General features: G+C 42.6%; 1 protein-coding gene across 1 annotated transcript in view; it reads right to left on the reverse strand.

The window, feature by feature from the left end:
* The window catches only part of spas (spastin), a 62,431-nt gene extending 35,979 nt beyond the window's left edge, over positions 1-26,452 (reverse strand). Inside the window, exon 1 of the mRNA XM_080266201.1 lies at positions 25,948-26,452. Within this exon, the coding sequence (XP_080122327.1) occupies positions 25,948-26,452 (505 nt within the window). The remainder of the gene's footprint in view (positions 1-25,947) is intronic.
* Between the last annotated feature and the right edge of the window lie 1,190 nt (positions 26,453-27,642).

A 27,642-nucleotide genomic window follows, 5' to 3' on the forward strand; every position in this document is an offset into this window, starting at 1 on the left:
TATATAACGTACATAATATACAAAAGACTGTAAAGGCTGAATACGGAGAACAAGTCGTTAAGGAAGAGGTGTTACGAAATCTGAATAGCCAATTAGAATAATGCTTTAAATACAGCGGGATCTGTAAACAGCGCCCCACTAGAACCTTGCTGCGTAGTAGGCTACATGTATATGTTGTGGGGACGGCTCAGTCTGCTGGTGTGGGTGTAGGTGTGACAGTGGGGGTAGGAAATAAATGAAACAGGTTAGACACTGATGACACTGAGCCGTCCCCACAACACATAAGAAATTGCCCGGGGGAGGGGAAAAGGAGCGCTATATAGAGTATGTACCACCCTCTACATCGCAGGAAGATATGAAAGTACCGCGGTGTAACATGCGAATAAAATCGCTAAGGAAGAGGTGTTACGAATTCTCCAAAGCCATTTAAAATACAGCCCTGAACATGCCATTACAGAAACCTTGATATGATGCTAAAGTGTAAGGCAGTAACACATGCATGGACATTCTACCATATCCTTTTATAAATCAGGGTGTGACGAGAAAATTTGGAGAAACATGGACTGACATCACTGGAAGTAGGTAAAAACGTCTTGGCACATTATTAGGGTGAGAGAGAGAGAGAGAGAGAGAGAGACACACACACGCACACACACACACACACACACACACACACACACACACACACACACACAAGCATACCAAGCATACGCTTATACCCTTCCTGAGCTCAGTGTGTCGTTTCCTTTCCTTGAGTAAGCTAGAACATCCCTGATCCTCTCTAATTAATTTTTTACAACAACTTGGTGTATCAAACAACTTGGTGTATCAACTTACTCAAACAACTTGGTGTATCAACTTACTCAAACAACTTGGTGTATCAACTTAAACAACTTAGTGTATCAACTTACTCAAACAACTTAGTGTATCAACTTATTCAAACAACTTAGTGTACCAATTTATTCAAACAACTTGGTATATCAAGTTATTCCAACAACTTGGCCTATCAACTTATTCAAACAACTCGGCATATCAACTTACTCAAACAACTTGTTGATTCAAACAACTCGGCGTATCTTAAACAACTCGGTGTATCAACTTCAAACAACTTGGTGCATCAACTTCAAACAACTTGGTGTATCAACTTCTTCAAACAACTTCACATAGACTGGGGAAAGGTAAGTTATCTTTAAAATCGTCCAGCATTTTCTTTAACACTTTCTGCTCTATCCTTGTCTTATTAAACTCCTACCCTAATGTGTTTTTACCCCTGACGTCCCAATTTTCGTCCTTTCGTATCTCAGTTACAGAAAACGGCACCGCTACAGCTCTACATCCTTACCACAGCACTTCTTCGTGACTGATACCGTATTCTAGTGTTAATCTCCTGCCACAGCTCAGTGTTCGATGAGAGATGGAAATTTTAAGTCAGGCTGGTGTAAAAGACGTATAGAATAACAGCCTCAGGGGACCAATATATAAATCTATTGCTATTTGGCTTCTCTGTACCTTCCCTCTTACTTAAACCCTATTCTAATTAAACCCTAAGAGGCTCATTCTAAGATAATTATATAAAACGTTTGGCGCGGCAAGAATAAAACGAGATATAAGTCTGTATTCTCGTCGGTTAAGGAAGCTCCCTAACACCTCTTCCTTGGCGATTTAGTTTTGGATACGGTTAGATTGCATCAATTTGCATGTTAGATATGATGAGCATGGTGGTACTGGAATGATTTAAATGACATAGAAAACAGTAGAAAGTAAAAAGCAAAATGAATCTCTAAGGATGATGTGTTACGGAGCTTCTGTTTTCACCTGAGGGAACTGGGCCACTTCCAATACGAATTTACTATATCGTGGTTAGGCCGATGTGAAATTCAATGAACCCTTTTTATGAGGCACGGATGAGTCTCCTTGGTTATCAGTTTTCACCTTAACCTTGTGGAGATATTCCATTTTTTTTGCAGGTTGTACTCGTTCGCTCGCTGGGAAAATAGGGCAATATAACCACTCAGCATCCCTCCAATAGCACTTCTTCGTGACTAACACAACAAATCAACTCTACGTGGCCACCAGCACGCTTCAAGCCATTAATTTTATCTGGAAGGCTTTACGAATCTCTGCCAGGTTGAAACAAACGCACTATAGTCACGAAGAAGTGCTCATGGAACGGATGTGGCGTTGTAGTGAACCGGTACCAAATTCTGTGAAGATGTAAAGAATAATTGTGAGAAAAACGTGGTACCGGTATTTGTCAGGAGAGAGAGAGAGAGAGAGAGAGAGAGAGAGAGAGAGAGAGAGAGAGAGAGAGAGATAAGCATATAATTTATTGACTGAGAAAAAATACACACACACAAATAATAAGCATACACTATCTTACGCACGCAAACTTGATCTGAGTGTGTGTGTGTGTGTGTGTGTGTGTGTGTGTGTGTGTGTGTGTGTGTGTGTGTGTGTGTGTGTCTCTCTCTCTCTCTCTCTCACACACACACACACACACACACACACACACACACACACACACAAGCCTGCTCGTATAAATCCACACCAACATTCCCTCTCTCTCTCTCTCTCTAACACACACACACACACACACACACACAGGCCTACAAATACCCACTAACATTCTCTCTCTCTGTCTCTCTCTCTCTCAGAAAAAGAGAAACACAACAGAAATTAAAGAGAATTGATGTGAACCTTGCTCTCAAGACTATAGTAGACTCGATTCTTGCAATAGACTGGCATTTGTGAGCTTGTCATATCTATCTATCTACCTATCTATCCATCCATCCATCCATCCATCCATCCATCTATCTGTCTATCTATCTCTTTGTCTGTCCGTTTGTCTCTCTATCTATTTATAGCCAGACGCGATAATCATGTAAGAAGTGGCCACAAATAAATCGCCTCCATGTCGACCTATCCTCTATCATTTAGCTGCCCTCCCCCCATCTCACACCCTCCTCTCTCGTGTATCTCTCCGTTCCATCCCTTCATCTCATCCTTGGTCTCCCCCTCCGCATCACTCACATACACTCTTCTAGTCAGTCTTACATTCTCCATCCTCTCCACTTGGCCAAACCATTTCCACGTAATTCTCTTAACACTTTCAATCACATCCACATCAACACCACAACGTTCCTTCACTTACCCGTCTGCCTGTCTCTCCACCAAACTCCACATGCCCCTCTCAAGTAACTCACTTCCACTGCTCTCACTCTTGACTTGTATCCTTCCAACAGGGTCATAATAATATCAAGCAGACTTTTTTACTTCCACACTCACTTCCCTACTCATCATTGCTTTCAACCAGCAAACTTCCTTCCCTGCTGTACCCTTCCATGCACTTCCTCTAAACTTCCATCCTTACTCTGGAAAACGGCAGAGAACAGGGCGATGTTGAGGCGACGTGTTTATAGCTACCCCTTAACGAGATTAAGGTGTCTGGCTGTAGATACCTAGATAAACTGGTACAGATTTATTTTTTTTATGCGAGAAAGAAGGAACCAAAGGCCACGAGCCTGCAATAACTGTTCCTTCCAAGAGAAAGACAAAATACAAGAGAGAGCCAAATTCAAGATCCGATACAGATAGCCAGACGGATTGATTGGGGTAGACAGCCAGGAAGATAGATAGGTAGACAGACAGACAGACAGACAGATGAAAGGCTTAATACCTTCGATATCTCTGCTACATAAAATACAATATAAGCGTGTTGGACTCTATATCGCTCGACACTCCGTTGGGCGTTTTTGTGTGTTGCGTGTACGGCTCAGTCAAAATCAAGTCTATCCTACATCATTTCCTCATTGCCCTCTCCCGCTGTCACACCCACGCCCACACCAGCAGCCTGAGCCGTCCCCGCAACACATAAGATAGTGCCACATGAGTTAATAAGAGTGCGAAAACGGGAACTGTAAATACTAGGGAAGTCAGCTGATTAAACGAAATTCACTGTCCTTAAAATAACCAGGATAATGAGCGCTGTGGTACCAGGATGCATAGGCCTAAAGTCTACTGGAGTCTGGCACCCGACCCGGTTTAGGTTAAGTTAGGTTAGGTTAGGGTAGGTCAGGTTAAGGCTAGGCTAGGCTAGGTTAGGTTAGGTTGGGTTAGGTTAGGTTAGGCTAGATTTGGTAAGGTTAGGCTAGGCTAGGTTAGGTTAGGTGAGGATAGGTTAGGTAAGGCTAGGTAGGTTAGGTGAGCATAGGTTAGGTTATGTCTTGTATTTTTTTCTTCTTGCCGGGAAATACACTGAGAAGAGTTAGAAGAGAATCAAGTAGTTAGTTTGTGAGCTGAGTCCCTGTTTAGAGGTTCCCAGAAGTGCGGAATAGCCATAGACATCAGGAACATGCTACCCGGACGCCTTGATGTGGTGGCACCGATATAACGAATTACATCCACTGCCCGGTTACACAAACGTCCCTCAACGCCCCTTTTATCCCCCGAAAGGAGGATGGTGGACCGCAGGAGGTAACTTCATCCTGCAGTCCACCGGGTTCACGTTTTATATGAACCTTGGGCTACAACTAAACTACTATACTGTTTTTACTCTAACTTGGTCCAACTGCTGTGTGTGTGTGTGTGTGTGTGTGTGTGTGTGTGTGTGTGTGTGTGTGTGTGTGTGTGTGTGAATATTTGCGCTCGCTTTACGTCTTATACAATATTCTAGTTTACACACATGACACGCAGCAAATCTTCCTATACGATTTAGTTTGCATATTATAAGTTCATAACATTATCTTACGAGTTATTTATTACTTCTTTAAAAGATTGATTGTTTTAATTATTGCATACAAGATGAAAAATAAATCGCAGAAGAAAAATCCCAAAGGAATTTATCCCTTCCCAGAGAGAGAGAGAGAGAGAGAGAGAGAGAGAGAGAGAGAGAGAGAGAAATGCGGAAGGAAATCGAAGGATGGAGGGAAGGAGCTGAAGGAGAACGATGGAGAGAGAGAGAGAGAGAGGAGGAAGGAGAGAGAAAAAGTGAGGAGTGGTGGAAAGGCCAGACATTAAATGAGGATGAAAAACTATCTATCAATCTATCTAGAATCCAGGCGCTATAATCCCAGAAGGAGTGGCCACAAACGAGTATCCTGTGTCACCCTCCTCCCCCCCCGCCATCAAGCTACCCTTCCTCCAACTCACACTGAGACGAAAGGAAAAAAGAAAGACAATAAAAGTGAGGAAAGAAAAAAAAATAAAAAAGAAAGGAGGAACGAATAATGGAGAGAAGGATAAGAAAAGACGGTAGCTAGGGAGGAGGAGGAGGAGGAGGAGGAGGAGGAGGAGGAGGAGCAGGAGGAGGGTCAGCAACAAATCTGATGAGGCAGGAAAGGGTGAGAAAGACAGATTACGGAAGGAGGAGGGAAGAGAGATGAAAAGGGGAGAGAGAAGGAAGGACATGAGGAAGGAGGAAGGAAGGAAAAAAAGAAGGAAAATGGAAAAAAGAAAGATGAAGAGGAAGGGCACAAGGAAAGATGGAAGGAAGGAAGACGGGAAGGAAGGGAAAGCCGGAAGGAAGTAGGGAAGAGAAGGAAAAGGGGGAAGAAAGAAGGATGGAAGGAAGGTCAGAGCCTATGATGAAGAGGGAAGATGAGAAAAAACGGAGAAAATACGGAAGAAGGAAGCAAGGAAGGAACACATGCAGGAGGAAAGAAAAGGAAGGAAGGAAGAAAAGAAGGTGGAGAAAAAGGAAGGATGGATGGAGGAGGGAAATGAAGGAAGGAGTCAAGCAAAGTGGGAAAGACAGGAAGAAGGAAGGAAAGATAGAAGGAAGGAAAGAAATAAAAAATAGACGGATGGAGAAGAAGTGAAAAGAAGGAAAGAAGAAAGGAAGGAATGAAGGAAGGAAAAGAAGGAAGGAAGGAGGGAAGGAAGAAAGGAAGGAGGGAAGGAAGAAAGGAAGGAGGGAAGGACGGAAAAGAAGAAGGAAGAGAAGAAAAGACAAAGGCCGAGGAAATGTGCGGAGATATGAAGGCCGGGGAGAGAACAGGAAATGAGATAAAAAGGAAAAGGAAGGAAGGAGCGAGGAAAGAGAAGGGAAGGAGGGAAAGACGAGGAAATAATAGGCTTGGAGAGATGCCAGGTTCTCTCTCTACTTTCTTCCCTTCCTCTCTCTCCCTCTCTCCTCATTCTTCGTATTTTTTTTCTTTACTCTCCTCCTCCTCCACATAATCATCATCATCATCATCATCATTCTCTCTCTCTCTTACTTCGATAGTCCTTCACGCTTATTACCTTCTTACTCCTTTCCTTCCTTATTCTGACCTTCCCTCCTCTTTTCCTTCCTTGTTTTCTCTTTTCCTTCCTTCCTCTTTTTTTTCTTCTGCCTTCCATCCTTCCTTCATTCCTCTTTTCCCTTCTTATGATATCCCTTTTCTTTCCTCTCCTCTTTCTTTCTTATCTTCCTTCTGTCTTTCCTTTCCTTCTTTCCTCTCTTCTTATCTTTCTCTTTGTCTTCTTTTTTCCTTTTCCTTGCCCTCTTCTTTCTCTGTCTTCCGTTTCTCCATTTCCCGCTCTTCCTTCTTTTTTCTTTCTCCTTTCCTCTCTTCCTATATTTCTCCTTGTCTTCCTTCCTTCATTCATTCATGCCTCTATAACATCCTTCATTCATTTCTTTCATTTCTTTACTATATCCGTATTTTGCTTGTCTCAAATATTTCTTTACTTCCTTCTTTCATTCCTATTTCCTTAACCTGTTCTGTCTTTAATTTTTCCTTCCTGTCTTTCTTCCTTTATTTTTTTATTTTTATCGCTCCTTCCTTTCGTTTTCTCAACTCCTTTTACTTTCCATTTATCCTCCTTCCTTTCCCTCTTCCTTTCATTCGTTCCTTCTGCATCTCTCGTCCCCACCTCCCTCTCTCCCTTCATTCATTCTCCCTTCTCTCTCTCTCTCTCTGTTTCTTCCCTTCTCCCTCTGTTCTCTCCTGCCTGCTCCTCTTCCATCTTTCTCCATTTCGCTGTTTTCCCATCTTCACTTCTCCTCTCTCTCTCTCTCTCTCTCTCTCTCTCAGATTCAATGAAACGCACACAAAAATAAACACACACAGGCACATAAAAACATACACAAAGAAACACTTACTCTCAAACTGATATTAAGTCTCATCCTGTGTGTGTGTGTGTGTGTGTGTGTGTGTGTGTGTGTGTGTGTGTGTGTGTGTGTGTGTGTGTGTGTGTGTGTGTGTTCAATGTTGTTTACAGTTTTCGGAGGGTGACAGACGCAATAAAATAATTAATGTGGTTGCTAAAGAAAATGAGAGAGAGAGAGAGAGAGAGAGAGAGAGAGAGAGAGAGAGAGAGAGAGAGAGAGAGAGAGAATAATTAAATAGATGAGTATATAGGATGAACTAAGTTGGAAATTGTTGGGAAACGTTCTCTCTCTCTCTCTCTCTCTCTCCAAGAAGTTACTAAGGAAGCTAGCACGGTACTCAGTAAACCAGGAAATTCTCTCTCTCTCTCTCTCTCTCTCTCTCTCTAACACGCCAAAACCTGTTCTTCACCCCCACTCCGTCCCTGGGACTAGAAATTGCATAATGTTGTGTGTGTGTGTGTGTGTGTGTGTGTGTGTGTGTGTGTGTGTGAGAGAGAGAGAGAGAGATAGAAGGAAGGAAGGAGCGTGGGAGAAGGAAAGAAGGAAGTTGAGGAGTGTAGTTACAACCTGTCTGTCTAGTTTGTGTATATGCTTCCTTCATTTCCTTCACTGACATGGCCTTCCTTCATTTCCTTCAGTTAGTTATTCACTAGTTTTCATTTCTTTCATTCAGCTTCAAAGTTTTGTTATTCTTTCATTTCTTTCGTTCAGTTGTTTCATTTTATTTCGTTTCTTTAGTTATATCTGCGTTGAATGTTTGGCGTTCATCCTTTCTTCTCTCTCTTTGTGTTAGTTTGTACCCTGTCCCCCCCCCCGCTCTCTATCTATTTATATCTATCCCTCTACCTATTACCTCTGTGGATATAACTCTCTCTCTCTCTCTCTCTCTCTCTCTCTCTCTCTCTCTCTCTCTCTCTCTCTCTCTATATATATATATATATATATATATACCCTGTTTCATGAAGGTAGGGAGAGAAGAAAGTTATGGAAGCATCCGTCTGTCTCTCTCTCTCTCTCTCTCTCTCTCTCTCTCTCTCTCTCTCTCTGTCTGTCTGTCTCTCCCTCTCTCTCTCTCTGGTGCATGTGTACCGGATATGTTGCAATGTTTGTGTGTTAGTCAACAAAAGACGATTTATGAAACAACTACCAAACTTCAGGCGATTCTTGGACCAATTTTGAGAAAGAAAATTCTTTACCAAAATGAGTTCAATTCCCAACCGTTTTGGAGATATAATCACTGATGACTTTAATGGGTGAATTAAGAGACCATTTTCTCCCATAAAGTCCTTAGCTATTGTATCTGTCCCTAACACCTCTTCCTATGCGATTTATTTTGCTTTATTAAACCTTGCTGTCACCTCTGTTATTTAAATCCTTCTAATATTAATACACACTTCATAATTAACAAACACAATTATATTAACCTGCCGTATCCAAAAATAAATCGCTAAGGAAGAGGTGTTTGGGAGTCTACTAACACGAAGAGAATACGGACACATGTTGGTATTAATTTTCTCACTCGATTTTACCCCAAGAATTTAATGATAAAACATTTTTGGACACTTCCTGCGACACCCTGTATATGTTTTGGGTGTAGACTGAAGGGTGTGATGATGATTTACAAGCATATGAGAGGACACACTACCGCTACACACTTTAAAGAACTCATATATAAATAAACACAATACTATTGGCTTATACACACACACACACACACACACACACACACACACACACACACACACACATAACACCTCCACGCAAACCTACACATACATACACACACACTGACCTCTCCATGAACGTAGGCGTGTGCGTGGGAAGCGTGTACACCTACCTGTACAAACACACACAGAACAAGAAAGTGAGTGGACGAGAAGCTTATTATTTACTTGGTATTTCTTTATTAGTTACTCCTTTACTGTTGTTGTTATTATTATTATTATTATTATTATTATTATTATAGTTGGTAGATAGAGGCGCCTATCATCCACTCACTCGATGAATGTTTCCTTCAGGTGACAAAAATGAGTGCCAAAACAAATGAGCAGCCTATCTTTAATTCCTGAAAACCATCTACTACGCTGGGTGGTAACCATATAATGAAAGATATCTGGTGGTCTAGCGGGTTAAGGCGCTCCAGGCACAATGGGTCGTATTCTAAGTGGCGGAAGATTTCGCAATACCTCTTCCTTTGCAACTTATTCTGCTCATTACACTTTAATATCCTGTTGTATATTATTCTTTCACCTTATGTCGATATGAAAACAACTTAAAATTCAGGTGTCAAATCCAAAATAAATCGCCAAGAAATAGATGACACGAAGCTTCCTATGTAACTCAGAATACCAGCTTAAAAGCCCAATATAATGAAATATAAAGGTAAAGAGCATTATCCCTCCTGCTGCAAAATCAACCAATCAATTAACCACTTGCGAGTACTGGGCTGCACGGAAGTTGAAAATACCGACACTGATAATTTTCGTAACACATCCATAAATTGCGCTTAAAGAAGAAAAATATCGCAAGAAAATAGCGTTAACATAATATCAAGTGCCTGCTGAACAATATTATCCTTCCACTCTGTCGCAAATAAAGACAGTAAGAATTTCCCAAACACTAAAAAACAGATTGACGGTCTTTGATTTCGCACTGTCTTTATTTCCACACGATATTTTCCCACCCTATTTTCACACGATATTTTCCTACCCTATTTTCACACGATATTTTCCTATCCTATTTTCACGCGATATTTTTCTGTCTTTAAAGCAATTTGTACTGACATTAAAAAAAAAAATTATCAATGTCGCTATTTTTTACCTTCCTTGCAGCCCAAAACTCGTAAGTGGTGTGTGTGTGTGTGTGTGTGTGTGTGTGTGTGTGTGTGTGTGTGTGTGTGTGTGTGTGTGTGTGTGTGTGTGAGAGAGAGAGAGAGAGAGAGAGAGAGAGAGAGAGAGGCGTATCCCCACGAAACTTAACAATGATTTTTTTTTTTTAGGTCCTAATCACACTATTAAATTTTTCAATAATCTGATACATTGCTTCACCTTCAGTTCCTGCTTACTACTTTCTACCTTTCCTTTAAAGTTTTCCGGAATCAGACAAAGGAGGAAGTAAAGGCGCGTCGTGTGAGTGTGACTGAAGGTGTTAGAATACCTAGGTTTGGTCATGTGGTGTGGATGGAGAATGAAAGACTGACTAGAAGAGTATATATCAGTGAGGTGGAGAGCAAGAGGGGGAGTGGGAGATCAAGGATGAGTTGGCGGGATGGAGGGAAGAGATATGAGAGGGGGTTGTGAGTTGCAGAAAGGGCAGCCAAATAGCACAGGACTGGGCGACATGGTGGCGATTAGTTTGTGGCCACACCTTACGCGATCAAAACATATGGCAATAAATACTGAGACAGACAGACAGACAGACAGACACACACACACACACACACACACACACACACACACACACACACACACACACACACACACACACACACACACACACTGATAGACAGACAGATTTTTCCCCATTGCATGATATTATTTCACCCATTTTCCTTAAGTCCATGGATGTGCTGATTGGGAGAGGAGATGGAAAGACCTTTTTAAGCTCTCTTTCTTCATAACTTCTATCAATGGAGATTTTTTTCTATATATTAAGGACTGTACTGTTTGTGTATCTATGTTGTTGTTGTATTATTATTATTACTAAACCATCCACTCACTCGAAGTAGTGCTGCTTTGGGTATCTGCCCTTTCCTCTCTTCCTTCCTTCCTCTTCTGTCTATCTTTCCCTCATTCCTTCCTCTCCCTTCTGCCTTCGGGTCACTTTACACTCCCTCTTCTGTCTTTCATTCTTTCCTCTTCCTTCTGCCTATAGGTGACTCTGCGCTGAGTGACAAGCCAAATGGTTTGCTGTACACCAGGAAACCATTTACTACGCAGGGTGGTAACCATATAACCAATTTATGGCGCCTGGTGGTTTAGTGAGTAATTAAGGCGCTCCAATCGGATTGAGCCGGTACAGGTTTATATCCAAGGGGTGGTTGGGGTTCACTGCTCACATAATGTCACTCAGTAATGAGTGAAGCTGGTCACTCATCTTAAATGTCAGGACCAACTTGCTTAGTCCCGGGCTCCTACGCTCCTCATGGGGCAACACAGAATTGGATGATCGATGGATGGACGGATTATTATTAGTTTTATTATCATCATCATCATCATTATTATCATTTCCCTCATTCCAAGGCTAGCTTAGTTTACACACCTCCCCAGCTGAACAAACCAACAATTGAAAACATTAATATAAGTGCGCAGTGAACACATATGCTTACCCCTATCCAATCTTATTTACCTTCATAAAACTCTTGGTGGTGGGGGTGGGGGTTTGGTGTAGGGGTGTGGGTTTGGTGTGGTATGGGGGTGTGGGTTTGGTGTGGGAGTGTGGGTTTGGTGTGGGAGTGGGGGTTTGGTGTGTGAGTGGGGGTTTGGTGTGTGAGTGGGGGTTTGGTGTGTGGGTGGGGGTTTGGTGTGTGAGTGGGGGTTTGGTGTGTGAGTGGGAGTTTGGTGTGTGAGTGTGGGTGGGTGTGGGTTTGGTGTGTGGGTGTGGGTTTCGTGTGTGGGCGTGGGTGTGGGTTGGGTGTGGGTTGGGTGGGGGTTTGATGTGGGTGGGGGTTTGGTGTGGGATGGGGATTTGGTGTGTGGGTGTGGGTGGGGTGTGGGTTTGGTGTGGGGGTCTGGTGTGGGGAGTAAGGACAGGACGAACCAGTTTAAGGAAGTTGCCGGGTGAGTGTTCTGACAGGGGGGAGGAGATGAGGGAAGGGGAGAGACGGGGGGGAGGAAATGGAAGGGGAGAGAGGGGGGAAGGAGAGGGATGGGGAGGGACGTGGGTGGGGAAGGAAATGGGAGGGGTGAGAAAAAGAAGGGAAGGAGTGAAGGAACGGCGAAGAGGGGAAGGGTAGAGGAAGAGGAAAGGAAGAGGGAGTGGAGGAGGAAGGAAGGGAAGAGGGAGGGAGTGGGGAGAGCAACACATTCATCACCCCTCCCTTCCCCCTCCCTCAACCTAGCCTACTCTTCCTTTCCTCCCTCACACTCTTTCTTTCAACCTACCTGTCTACTTGCCTACCGATCAATCTATCTATCTATCGATCTATCTCCAATTATCAAATTTATTTATTAATCCAGTCACTCTCTCCTTTCTTCTATCCTCACTTACTTTCCTCTTTTCGTTTTCCTTCCCTCCTTGCCTCCCTCGACACCCTTCACCCTCTCTCTCTCGTCTCTCCATTCCTTCCTCTAATTTTCTCTTCCACGCTTTCATCCACTCCTCCCTCCCCTCTCCATTTCCCTCGCTTCCATCCTTCCTTTAGTTCTATTTCCAATCATTCTCCTTTCCTGTCTCTGTCTCTGTCTGTCTCTCTGTCTGCCTGTCTGTCTGCCTCTCTCTGTCTCTCTCTCTCTCCATTCTTTTTCTTTTATTTCTAACACACACACACACACCTTCCTCTCTACTTAACAACAGACGGACATCCTATGCTTAATAAGGGGTGCGTTCCATTCTCCTGTCTACCTATCGGTCTATCTATCTATTTACCTCCTAATATGTCCAGCTGGCACTCAGTCTGTCAAAGTATCTATCTATCTATCTGTTTTTCTTTATGTATCTATCTAGCTATCTATTTATGCATGTTTCTTTTACATATCTGCAACTGGTATTTATCTATCTATTTATCTATATATCTATCCATCTGAGTCTTTTACATATACATACCTATTTATCTACTTATATACCTGTTTATCTAGCCATCTGTATCTATCTACACTATTCGGCTACCTACATATCTATTTACAGTCCCTATTTATCTATCCATGTTTCTTTCATATATCTACATATCTATCAGTCTATCTACCTGTTCATCCATCCATCATTCTACCTATATCTATCTACATTACCCTATTCGGCTACCTACATATCTATTTACAGTTCCAATCTATTTATCTATCCATCTATCTATTATATATCTACCACCACTATCAACAGCTCACTGGCATTTAATTATACTGCTGTATTTATTGTATTCAAATTTCTTCATCTCGGGAACGTCCTTTGATAAGTATTATAATCTAGCTATGGATCAGTTTATGAGGGAGGGGGGAGTGAGTTGGGGGAGGGCAGCCAAATGGTGGGTGACAGAGCGACTTGGAGGCGTTTTGTCTGTGGCCACCCTTCGCGGGATTAGGGCGCCGGGCTATAGAAAGATAGAAAGATAGATCAGACGATTTTATTAAGCATGGGGTGGATTTTTTTCAACAGGAGTTACATAGTCTTTATTAGTGAAAATGCTAAATAATAATAATAATAGTAGTAGTAGTAATAATAATAATAATAATAATAATAATAATAATAATAATAATATTAATAATAATATTATTAATAATAATAATAATAATAATAATATTAATAATAACAATAATAATAATAATAATAGTATTAGTAGCAGAGGTAGTAGTAGTGATGATGATGATGATAGTAAACAACAGTAATAGTAGTAGTAGTAATACCGTAGCAGTAGTAGTAGTAGTAGTAGTAGTAGTAATAATAATAATAATAATAATAATAATAATAATAATAATAATAGCATAGATCCTGTACAACTATGATATAATGGAACTGTTCAGGACGATATTTGCCAACATGACAGTACAATATAGTACTGAACATAAAGATATACAGGTTATACAATACATACACCTAGACAGACAGATAGATAAATAGACATACAAATAGATAGATAGACAGATTGGTAGGTAGGTAGGTAGGTAGGTAGGTAGGTAGGTAGGCTGGTTGGTTGGTTGGTTGGTAGGTAGGTAGGTAGGTAGGTTGGCAGGTAGGTAGGTAGGTAGGTAGGTAGGTAGGTAGGTGGGTAGGCAGGCAGGCAGATAAATAATAGATAGATTGACAGACAGATACAGAAAGATAGATAGACAGATTGATATGCTGACGGTCACAAGGAAAAAGTAATTACGGAAGCAATCAAGAACTTTCGTGTACGGTATTCATATCATGTTCTCGCTTCAAGATATGAATGCACGAAAGCGACGGGGAAAATTCACAGTTTCCTCTTCCTCGTGAAAATCAGAATATCAATGACTCACGTGTGTGTAAGTGACTGGCTTCTACACACACACACACACACACACACACACACACACACACACACACACACACACACACACACACACTACAGGCTATTGTACCGCACTTAAAACATTCCTTTATTCCGTCTTTGTCGGTCCCTCTTAAGTAACACCAATATATATATGTGTGTCAAGGATGAGGTGTGGGTGTGGGGGAGAGGGGGAGAAGATGGGGAGGGGAGGGGAGGGGAGATGGGAGGAGGAGGAGGAGGTGCGGGAGAGAGGATAAGGATGGGGCGAATCAAGAAAGGGAAGGGGGGAGAATTAACAATGAGGAAGGGAAGAAAATGGTAAAGGGAGAAGGTATTGAATGGTGAGAGAGAGAGAGAGAGAGAGAGAGAGAGAGAGAGAGAGAGAGAGAGAGAGAGAGAGAGAGAGAGAGAGAGAGAGAGAGAGAGAGGGAGGGGAGGAAAAAAAATGGTGGGCACGGGATGAAAATAAAGAATAGGGGAGGGGAGAGAGAAAGAGGGAGAGAAGAGGGAGAGGAAAGAGTGGGAGGAAGGAGAGAAAGAGGAAAACTGAGGAAAACTTGGGGGAGGGAATAAGAAGGAACTGAGAAGGGAGAGAGGGAGGAAAAGGAGGGAAAAAAGAAGAGGAGTGTAGTAAGGGAGTGAGTGAGGGAGGGGGAGGGAAGAATCCTGGAAAGAAGGGTAAGGAAGAGGAGGAAGGGAAAGGGGAAAGAGAGGAAAGGGGAGGGGAGGGTGAGAGACTGAGTGAAGGGATTGGAGAAGAGAGGAAGTGAAGGGAGAGGGAGGGGGGAGAGTGGGGGGAGGGGAGAAGAGGGGATGGGGATAGTGTATGTATAGGAAATGAGAAGGTGAAACGGGGGATGGACAGACGGAGAGGAGGAAGGGCAATGAAAGGTGGAGAAATGGGGAGGAAGGAAGAAAGGAAGGAAGGAAGGAAGGAAGGGATAGGAGAGTAGGGGGAGAAGGGAGGAAACAAAAGGGGAGGAGGGGGAACGAGAAGGAGGGTAGGGAGTGGTGAAAGGAAGAGAGGATAAGAGTGCTGGTGAGGGAAGGAGGATGGTAAGGAAGAAGAGGGAGGTAGAAGAGTGGAGGGGAGGGAAAGAGGAAAGGGAGGGACGGAAAGAGGGAGAGGAGGGAGCACCACCACAATTACCACAATATCCACCTCGTAACAATTACCATCACTACCACAACTGCTACCACAACTATCACTGGTACCACAATTGATCACGTTTCTACCACAACCACATTACAATAAAAATTTCTATCATGTTACAACAACCACTACAACCACAACAGTTACCATCCCTACCACAACAACTACCACAACCACAACTACCATCATCAACCACAACTACCAAAATTCAACCTAAATAAGTCTGAGTGAAGAATTATTGCTTAGAGAGAGAGAGAGAGAGAGAGAGAGAGAGAGAGAGAGAGAGAGAGAGAGAGAGAGAGAGAGAATGGGTTAATGTGTCTGAGTGAGAGCTGAGAGGAAGTTGTGTGTGTGTGTGTGTGTGTGTGTGTGTGTGTGTGTGTGTGTGTGTGTGTGTGTGTGTGTGTGTGTGTGTGTGTGTGTGTGTGTGTGTGTGTGTGACAGAGAGAGAGAGAGAGAGAGAGAGAGAGAGAGAGAGAGAGAGAGAGAGAGAGAATTTCCACGAGGGAGGTGAAAGGTTAAGTTAATTTTTTGTGCATGTCTGTAGCAATGACCTTTTTGTACCCCCTGTATTATCTGGTAGATCACAGGGCTCTCTCTCTCCCTCACACACACACACACACACACACACACACACACACACACAATCAAATTCTCCCCCTCCTATATTCTCACATTAACATATCCTCTTTTTCTGACATTAGCAACCCCCTTCCCCCCCCTCTGTCTGTCTGTCTGTCTGTCTGTCTCTCTCTCTCTCTCTCACTCTCTAATATGGGTCAATGGCATCAGGGTGTTGACTCACAGCCCAAGCAGGTAAAAGAGCTTCCTTGATTAAGCAGGTGTTCGCCAGGTGTTGTTACTGCTACCTCCAGACGATTTTATTCAGCTGAGAGAGAGTCCTAGGAGCCTCGGAGTGAGTCAGAGGAGCCAGAAAGTGAGTCAGAGGAGAATGAGTGTTTAAACCGTCAACAGTACACCTCTCATGATAGGCACAAGTCTATCATTCTATTCCAGGAAATGTCAGCCATCTGTATCCAACCAAGGCTCCCGAAGCTCCCTAACACCTCTTGCTCAGCGATTTATATTTGGATATGGCTGGTTAGTACCATTTTGTTATTTACTAGTATGCTGATTATGGCGATATTGGAAGGATTTATGTAACACTAAACAGGACAGTAAGGTGTGAGAAACTAAATAAATCGATTAAGAAAAGGTGTTAGGGAGCTCCGACAAGAATACGGGCCCAACCCTTACTGGTTTATCGCTTGAAAATAACATAAAAAAAAAAAAACTGGTCATATTTTCGTCGGTTTACGTGGCTTCGTATCACCTTTTCCCTGACGATTTATTTTACGCACTATTCTTAAGTAGGTTATTATTTAGTACTTTCATCCTTAAATGTCAGGATTGAGTTGCCTAGCCTCGGGCCCCTACGCACCTAATGAAAGAAAAATGGATAATGGATGGATGGATGGACAGCTGGATGGATGATGGATGAATAAATGGGCGGATTCACAGATGGATGGATGGATGGATGGATGGATGGATGGATAGATTGATGGATGGATGGATGGATGGAAAGAAGCCAAACTCTTCATATATAAATCTAGGTCAAAGTTGCGTAAATAACAGACATGAAAATATTGCCAAACCAAGAAACGTATTAAATAGTAAGCAGAATATGGAACGATGAGAAAAGGGAACATAGTGTTTACAAGGAGGTAGGCTAAAGGAGAAAGGAAGAGGGTTGTGGGAGGGATAAGGAGGGAAGAGGAGGATGGAACAGGAGGAGGAGGAGGATAACCAGTGGGGGTGCTGCAAAGAGGGGGAGGAAAGATGGGGGAGGGAGGAAATGGGAGGGGCATAAAGGACAATGAAGGGCGAGAAGGAGAGAACTGAGCACAGGAAAGGGAACAACGTGAGGAAGACAAGTGAAGAAGATATGAAGACAATACCTTCGCACACACACACACACACACACACACACACACACACACACACACACACACACACACACACAGATTGACAGATACATAGATACACAAAAAGATAAATATATAGATACAGATATTTCAATGACCACAACAAAGCATGGATACAAATTCATAATATTCACAGATAGATAGACAGATAGATAAACAGACAGACAAACAGAAAGACAATACCGCCCGCATAAAAGGAAGTGTGTGTTACCCGCAATGGTCTGAACTCTGACGTGCTAAGCTGGGCATACGAAAGGCAGAGGAAGGTGAATGAGGAGAGCATGAGAAGGATGGAAGGAAGGAAGGAAGCATGGAAGACAAGGACGGAGAGAAGGAAAGACAGGAATGAGGAAGAAAGTAGAGAAGGATGGATTTAGTGAAGTCAAGGAAGGAGGAAGGGAGGGAAGGAGGAAGGGAGGGAAGAAAGAACGAGGGGACAGAGAGAGTGAGGTAGGCAGGTAGAGAGAGGAGGGATGGAGGAGGGAGGGAAGTAGGTAGGCAGGAAGGACAAAGATGGAGGGATTCACGCTTGTCTGCTCACCCACCCAACCTTCCTACCAACACCTGTCCTACAACACCACAACCACACCTGTCCTACCACACCATCACACCTGTTCTACCACACCACCACCACATCTGTCTACCACATCACACCACCACACCTATCTTACCACATCACCGCCACACTTGTTCTACCACACCACGACATCTGCCTACCACATCACACCACCACACCTGTCCTACCACACCTATCTTACCACACCACCACCACACTTGTCCTATCTCCAATAATCCTTTCACTACAAGGCACCTTCTCTAAGCTGAATAAAATTGTCTGGCACGAGTACGAGTGAAAAAAAAAAAAAAAAAAAAGAGCTGAACTGAAAAGGCTATACACATTTCCACACATGTCCAACGTCACTTATTACTAGGCTGCAAGAGGAGGGATATGGGCTTGGAGGGATATGTGGGAGTGTGTGACAGAGAAAGGGAGTAAGGCAATGGTAGGGCTAGTGTGAGAGTGATTATTTATATGCCGGTATATCTATCTATTGCCAGACGCCTCAATCCCGTAAGGGGTGGCCACAAACAAATCGCCTCCACGTCGTCTGTCCAATGCCACTTCACTGCCTTGCTCCCAGCTCACTCATCCCTCTCATATACCTCTCCACTCCATCCCTCCATCTCATTCTCGGCCTCCCCCTCCCTCTCCCCCCCCCTCCACCTCACTCGCATGTGTGTAGAGAGAGAGAGAGAGAGAGAGAGAGAGAGAGAGAGAGAGAGAGAGAGAGAGAGAGAGAGTCCTATGGGTAGGGAAAGAGAATAACAATGAAAGTCAGTCAGAATAATGGAATAAAAAGGAGTGCAAAAAAAAAAGTGAAATATCTGTAACAAAGGCTGAAAGTGCAAGACAGAGTAAGTGAGTAAGAGGGGTACTGAGGGGACGGGAGAGTTAAAGAAAGTGAGAGAGTGAGTGAGTAAGAGAGTGAGAGCGAGTGAACGACCGTGAGTCAAACCACAAACCTACATCACCTTAAAAGAGCCCTCCTTTTTTTTTGTCAGTACAGCAGTTGTGGTTGTGGGATAGATGGTGGTGGTGGTGGTGGTAATTGTGGTAGGCTGCTGCGCCCACCATCCACTCACTCGATGTAGTGCTACCTCTGACTACACTATACCCCAGAAAATACTACGCTGGGTCGTAACCATATAACTAATCGACATCCGGTGGTCTGAGGGCCGGATGAGACTTACAAGGGTTCACATTCGAGGGAGGGTCTGGGTTTACTGCTCACATAATGCTACTTAGGGGCGAGTGAGGCTGGTCATCTTAGCCAAAATGCAGGGATTCAGTAGCCTAGCCCCGGACCCCTACGCTCCTGATGGTACAAGGGGCCGGATGATGGATGGATGGATAAGGGTAATCAGAAAGAGCAAGTTCTTGTGTGAAAAAGGTTATGATGATGATGATGATGATGATGATGAGTTGAGTTGCGTGTGAGTAGTCATGCATGGAACAGATGTCTTGAGGTTAGTAGGTCATGTATTCCTCATTTCCTCTACTTTGTCCTATCTCCACACACACACACACACACACGCAAGCGACACACACGAAGGTTAGTGGGTCATGTGCATATCCTGTCCTCGAGCTTACACTGCCCTGCCTAATACAAACACGTACATCCTCCCCCAAAAAAGTATTGGCCTCTTTGCGTAAGATGGTCGTGAAAATTGGCAACTTGCGCAGACACAACTGAGTCTATAAATATGGTGCCTCAAAACATATACCACCCAGTAAGTGAATCTTTTTGCAGTTTTGGGTTCTAATAATTACCAACGATAATATTTGCACTTATAATTACAGGATGCCCCATACATCACAATGCTTCATCCATGTTTCAGAATGATACGTGCTGTAAGAGTGACGAGACTATTTTGGGAGGGCGTGCATAGGCTACATAATATGGCACATACGTGATGCACCTAGCTAACCTTCAGGGGGTCGTGTGTGTGTGTGTGTGTGTGTGTGTGTGTGTGTGTGTGTGTGTGTGTGTGTGTGTGTGTGTGTGTGTGTGTGTGTGTGTGTGTGTGTGTGTGTGTATCCTAACGTCTGCACCCGTTTCACTCTCACTGTGTGTGTGTGTGTGTGTGTGTGTGTGTGTGTATCCTAACGTCTGCACCCGTCTCACTCTCACTGTGTGTGTGTGTGTGTGTGTGTGTGTGTGTGTGTGTGTGTGTGTGTGTATCCTAACGTCTGTACCCGTCTCTCTCTCTCTCTCTCTCTCTCTCTCTCTCTCTCACACACACACACACACACACACACACACACACACACACACACACACACACACAGGGCTTTCTTCAGCTGAATAAAATCATCTGGGTGACACTGCTAACAATTAATCCGTAAGAGGAACACTGCAGGGCCGAACCTTCTCGCTGTGAAGAATTAAAATGCCGGCCACCACGTATGTTTGAACCCGGGACTCAAGGCAGGAGGGGACCACGAAACTCACCACTGAAAAACCGTCCATGGCTCCTTGGTATAGTCACCCTGTTTTCACCTAAGGGAACTGGGTCACTCTCTCACCTTGATTACTAATTCGTGGCTGCATGAAAGGTAATCAGACCTGGCTATAAGGTAGGAATGCATCTCCTTGGTTACTAGACAAATCAAACCTTCAGTCTAACTTCAATTTATCACTAAGAGCTACAAGGGGTTAGGGGTCTCAGATGAAAACAAAGACTATAATATACAATAAAAAATAATAAAAACAACGAGTATAAAAGTAACAGATATATGCATTAATTTCAGGGCACCTAATATGGGGCTTTGCAGTTATTAAAGTCTTTGGGAGTGAAGCGACTCGTTTCCGAAAAAGGTTAGTGAGTGACAAACGGACTGGGCCACACTTCAACAGACGTTCCCGCACCTAATAGTAGTAAGGTGGTACAATGGAACTACAAAAAATGGGTCTATGGACAAAAATAAGAAAACATGAACAACTTATCTATATGGAATGGGTGTGTGGTAAAAAAAAAAAAAAAAAAAAAAAAAGGAAAATGGGTTATATGAAACGAGATGAAAAGACAAAAATATTGAAAGAAAAGCATTCGGAAGCGGAATGCTAATCGCCCGCCAGAATGGTGCTCGCCAAGTCCAAGATTTTGGCCATATCTTGATACCCTGAAGGTTTCATGTTGATTGCTCAAGCCGTTCATAAGATATAACGGGAACAAATACACACACACACACACACACACACACACACACACACAGAGGCAGGCAAAAACATATCGCTCCGCCCTGTAAAGGAGGGTGATAATAAAGGTGGAAAAATGAGTCTAAATGAGCGGGCGTGTGGACGAAAATAAGAAAACTAGAACAATGGCTTACACGGCAAGGAGCGAGTCGACAAAAAATAAAACTAGGACAATGGGTCTACTCTGAATGGGTGCGTGAAGGGGCGTTAGGTGTGGTCTAGTTCTGACGTCTGGAATTATGTAGGATCGATATGGGTGCGTGTTGTCTGGGTCTGGATGTGTGTGTGTGTGGGGGGGGGAGTAATTCCAGGTGTGTCTGTTTATATCTAGATGCGTCTGTTTATTTCTAGGATACCTGAGTGACCAGGACCTAATCAAGCCTACAGTTGTGGACATTTAAACTGAAATCTGTTGTCCTTTTACGGTACCTTAACTTTGGCCAGATTTTTGTCCTGCAGCTTAATTCACGTAGCTCTGTGATCAAGACAATACTGAGGCTTTACATCCTTTCCACAGAACTTCTTCAAGACAAGCATCATGATCTATCGTCAATTTCTTGTTCCAACTCAGTATTACAGATGGAGAGATGATAATTTTGGCTAAGTTAGAGTAAAACGGGAATACCATCAAGTAATTTCACACTCCTGTAATCACGCATATCCACCGACTGCCCACTTATGCTCGGAGTCAGTTCATACCCGCAATATGTTGTCCTACAAACACAACCTGAGGGGCACTCACTGGAGCGCATCTCTCCGACAGGGGTAACGTAATTTCCAAACCACTCTTCATAATGAGTTAGGTTATCTCATCACTGACTAGGGTTTCACAAAATATCTCTTCCGGATCCAGCATCTGTAATACGATCTGGGTCGGTCCCAAACGTTAACTGACTGTTCCCTGGGACATGGGCTATCTACCCACCAAATATGGTCCAAATCTCTCTTTTAATTTTACAGTAATCCTGCTAACAGACAAAAGTACAAACAAACAAACAGGGGTGAAAACATACTCTCCATGTCGGAAAGAAATATTACAACACTTCCATTTTCTCATGCGCTGCTCGCACCACAAACATCAAGTTCTCATCGTACTGCGCCAGCATGGGGAAAGGTTAATTCTGATACTTACTCTCCCTCAGCTCTGCAATAAACCACAAATAGAGTTACCCTGTGTGTGTGTGTGTGTGTGTGTGTGTGTGTGTGTGTGTGTGTGTGTGTGTGTGTGTGTGTGTGTGTGTGTGTGTGTGTGTGTGTGTGTGTGATGTCTGCAGTGCTAGACAGTTTGGCTCACTTTATTGACGTGAGGAAGGGGATGGAAGAGGAGGGAGGGAGAGGCAAGAGGAGGGACTGAAAGAAGGAAGGGAAGGGAGGGAGAGAGGGAAGGGGAGGGAGGGAGAGAGGTAAGGGAGGAGGGAAAGAGGGGAGGGGGAGAAGGAAGATAGAGAGAGAGAGAGAGAGAGAGAGAGAGAGAGAGAGAGAGAGAAACTGCCAACCCATTCAGTGACAAATTACGTCTAATTTTTTCTGCTACAGCCACATGATTTTATTCAGTAATCAAGAAATCTTACAACCCCTTGAGAACAATATATATATATATATATATATATATATATATATATATATATATATATATATATATATATATATATATATATATATATATATACCCTTCTCACCTTAACTTGGCCAAGATTTTCCTTTTGTTGTTCATCTCACGTAGGTCAGCGGCAGAAATTGACAATACTGTGGGTTTACATCCTTTCTTTCTCACTTTTTATCATGGCTTGAGACCCATATCTAGTGTTAATCAATTATCGCACCTCAACATTCAAGACAGAGATAGCAGATTTAGTCCAAGTTAGAGTAAAAAAGGTACAGATGCCAAATGATTTTATTCAGCTTTGATGAGACGTTTCGTATTAAAGTGACAGTAGAAGAGTTACAGCCCTGGTTCATGAAAAACCTAGTGGACTGCAAGCTAAAGTTACCCCTCCTTCACCCCACCATGCTCCTTTCGGGGAACAAGGAGGGAGCTGTGGGATGTTTGTACACATGGGTAGCTCCAACGCCTGGCTATATCGGTGACACCACGTGAAGGCGTCCCTCTCCAGCATCAGTGAAGTGGTGAAATACGTCAGTGATAAGGATATTATGAAACTAAACCAATTATAAAGATTACGAAAAATTGATAAAAAATACTGTCAAAGATAATTACTGTACATGTAAATACTGATGAAAGTTATGCAAAAGATTACCCCGTCAAATGCGTGTAATTCTCTCTCTCTCTCTCTCTCTCTCTCTCTCTCTCTCTCTCTCTCTCTCTCTCTCTCACACACACACACACACACACACACACACACAGGCAAACGATATGAAACTGAGCACTCTCTCTCTCTCTCTTTCTCTCTCTCTCTCTCACACACACACACACACACACACACACACAGGCAAACGATATGAAACTGAGCACTCTCTCTCGGCAGGACAGGTTAAAAACAATGGGGAGAAAATAATGACCAAGACACAAAAATTAATTGCACTGTCACTTAGCCTACAACTGGAGAGAGAGAGAGAGAGAGAGAGAGAGAGAGAGAGAGAGAGAGAGAGAGACAGACAGACAGACAGACAGAGAGGGAGAGAGAGAGAGAACTAGCTAATTACTTCATATCCCTGTGAGGTACAGGAATGTCCCTTTATCAATAAATCCCCAAATGAAAGCTCCTCTCTCTCTCTCTCTCTCTCTCTCTCCACATATAACTCTCTCTCTCTCTCTCTCTCTCCACATATAACTCTCTCTCTCTCTCTCTCCACATATAACTTTTGATAAGAATATTGCTGGAGAAGAACTTTTAATAATCTAAAAAAGGTAGCCTAATACATAACAAGGGGGAAAAAATCAGTCACAGCAAAATCTCTTTCACCTTAAAATAGCTGTCTCCACACACACACACACACACACACACACACACACACACACACACACACACACACACACACACACTCATTAAAAAGTGGAGGCTAAAGCTGCAAATGTATAACCTGATACAGGTACCAGTAGCTACTGAAATTACAGCCATGTCGAAATATCAGTGTCATGTGGGAAAGTGGCATTATTACCCTACCCAAACACCATTCATGATGATATATTATGAATACAGGCAAATTTCATGTTGCAGTAAAGTACAGCAAGGCCTTGAGATTCACTGTTCCGAGTTACAGTACCATATGCTTTTCACAGTTACAATGCCAACCCAACTGTGACTCATTTCCCCAATCATGTAGCATTATCACCATACAGGTAGACTGATATTGGCAAAACAACCAAAGACACTTCAAACTGGCGCATAGTTACATTATTTCTGATAGTATTTGTTGCTTTAAACCTCCTTAATCTACTGAGTCCAGTGGTAGTAATTTTAAATGAATTCTTACCATCTCCCAACAACTATATTCAGCTTAGATGAGAGACTCTAAACATGAATGGTTAGACAGTCCTATAAAATCTCTTCACTACAAAGGGCATTCCCTATGTAATAGCAGGAAGAAGAAATTAGAAAGGACATCATCCAGCTTCAGAGTTAATGTCATTGTTGTACACCTAGTTTACCTCTGTACCAGTATATTAGGGTGGCTTTAGAAAGCATATTGGTAGGCAAGCTGTGATCGTACTGTACCTATAGGTTATGACTTCAAGTGAGAAAATGGAAGTCAACCTAGCAATGTGGTTACCTGTAACCCATTAACCTTAACTGGTTGAAAAGGCCCCTTGACATTGCTCCCATGCCCATGGTAAATCACAGACCTAGCTTGAGGGTCCACTGTACTGGCTTTGTACTGTATATTTAAGCAATACACTACAATAATGCCTACTATATTAATCTTATTCTTGCTACTAGTGCTGAGGAACAATTTCATTCACCTTTTGAGAGACTAAGAACTGTAGAGATTAGCCTAGATAAAACTCTTCATCACCACAGTTTCTCAGCCTGAATACAATATATACTCTGTCATTTGCTGGAACAAAATGAAAAAACATTTCAGGCTTACGGGGTTTAGGTATGCTCGACATATTTATCTGTGATCAGGCAGAAGATAACTTTTTCTTGTTTACTCTGTTCTTGTTGCTATTCAGCAATTTAGCAACGAGTACTGTAGACCAATATCTGTCCCCTCCAGTAAATAAAAAAAAAAAAATCCTGAGCTGAACAAAACTGTCTGGGTGCACCGGTAACAAAAATAAACAAATACCTCATAGCTAGTGGTTAAGGAGTTAATTAAGTCTGTATCCATCCCCTCCCATTCAAAACGTTCTTCACAGACTGAATGACACATCTAACATATCTGCTGGACCTCAGGGAACAGTTCAACAGACTGGCTAATATATGCCTAGTCACATACATAAAAAAAAAAAAAAGGAAGAAATTAACGAAATCAGATAAAAACTGGAACAAATATAAAATACCAAAAAATTTTTGCTACAGCTAATATGCTTTATCTTCTTTTTCCATGTCCATCTTCTGTGCCTTTGACTGATTTACAAAGGCATGACAACTGATATATATACAAAATAAACCACATCTATAACTCACAAAGCGGAATTAGCATGCTACAGCACACATAGAAATCCACTGATGATGCGCTGACCCAGGCAATACCATACATTTTGATAAACTAACTGAAAAGTCACAGGGAGTAATTCAATGATAAAATACAGAATTAAATGTGTGGAATCTTAATAAATGCAGCACAGAAATTAAGTTACAATATAACCGAGTCTGTTTTCTCCTTACCTTCATTTTCCTCATCAATCTTGAGCGCCTTAGAGATGTATTCAAATGCCTTGCGATGGTGGTGTTTCTGCCTGGCCAAGAGAGGGTCCCCGGGCCCTGGGTTTGTGGGGCTCTTTGGGGGCATTTCCTCCTCGACACACTGCTCTCCTTCTCCTACCTCCACCACTTGACCCCCACCACCACCAACCCCTCCACTCCCCACACCCACTCCTTCAAGTTCCGTAATCACCGAAGAGGGAACCTGAGAGCCTATTTGTGTGTCTGTCCTTCCGTGGGCTATGTAGCTACTTGCCCTGAACAATGTTTTTAATAACAAATACACGTGATAGAGCAGAGTACGCAGGATATTGAACAGAAGCACCACCGGGTAGGACGCGATATAGAAGTTCTTCGAGTGGACACTTAAATTCTGGGGTCTGCTGCTCCTGTCATCAGTCTTTTTGCTTTTCTTTGGAGACCTAAGTGGGTGCCTCCTCAGCGAGTGGCCGCCATCACCGCTAGACATGGTGCTACTGACGTCACTGTGTGTTTACATCCGCCTCTACTATACCTGTCTCTTTATGAACCGGATGGCTCGGATGATCTCAAAAATAGTTGAGGTGATTTTACCGCCATATTGTCACTCCTACACTACAGTTTGTAGGCTCATTGACCGATGAATCATGAAGGTCTATACTTCTTCATTAGATATTTATTTTGCCTAATACCCCCTATTATCTTGATGCACCAGCGTCGATATCATATATATATATATATATATATATATATATATATATATATTAAATTGGCTGGGATTCTTTTAATAAACATGAATCCTATGAATAGTGCCAGTGGGAAAACATGCCTGCATCCTTGCTTCATTTGAGGACAGCCAGGTGACGCACGTAGCTATCTCGTTTATATAGAGATGTGAGATCGTCGTGCGCAGGTTGCTTTATCTTCCTTCAGCCAGTCACCTGCTCCTAGATCAATATGAACTATAGATGCCTTTGTTCACGGCGAGCATAGGAAGTAATGCGTTTCATTATCACGGAAATTCAAAGAGGAGAGAAACAGACTCTGATTTAGGTAAGAATATCTGAAAAGACGGGACAAGTGTTATCCTAAAAATTCTAACTGGAAACTTTGCGTTATTAAGATAAGGAAAGTTGAATAAACTAGTACGAGTTATTGCATCCTTTCACCTAAAATAACCACAGTATCTAAAATTTTGTTGATTTCCATCCATTGGAAGTCATGCAGTCGTTGTTTCTGTAGAATCATTTTATCAAGTCGCTACTTTAAATGCAATAAATTTTTGATACCTCAAAGTATTCTCAAGCCTGTCAGAATCTCAGCAAGTTTATTTCTTCTAGTTTCCCTCTTTACTCAGAAACAGAGCTTAAATGAGAACATAAAAAGGTTCCTCTGGAAGGATTAATGAAGACTGTAGCCTCTGCAATTCAATAAGTCTGTCTTAAGCTGCATGAATGGTGTGCGAGTAGCAAGAATAATCGAACAATACCTCCCCAAAGTGAAGAGATTCAACTGCAAAGGGTGTGAAATTATTTTTTTTTTTTTTAATATATACTTCTTAGATAGCCTACGTTGACACTTTTTCATAATATAGTGTTTCTCTTACTAAACGACTATGGTGGGCTCAAGCTTCCACAGAGCGAAAGATTAATGAAGGGTGCATCTACCTCCTGTGGATTG

Source organism: Coenobita brevimanus, chromosome 19 (genome assembly GCF_032717465.1).
Source record: "Coenobita brevimanus isolate Jiangsu-jjx chromosome 19, ASM3271746v2, whole genome shotgun sequence".
In the NCBI taxonomy this organism is placed as follows: domain Eukaryota; kingdom Metazoa; phylum Arthropoda; class Malacostraca; order Decapoda; family Coenobitidae; genus Coenobita; species Coenobita brevimanus.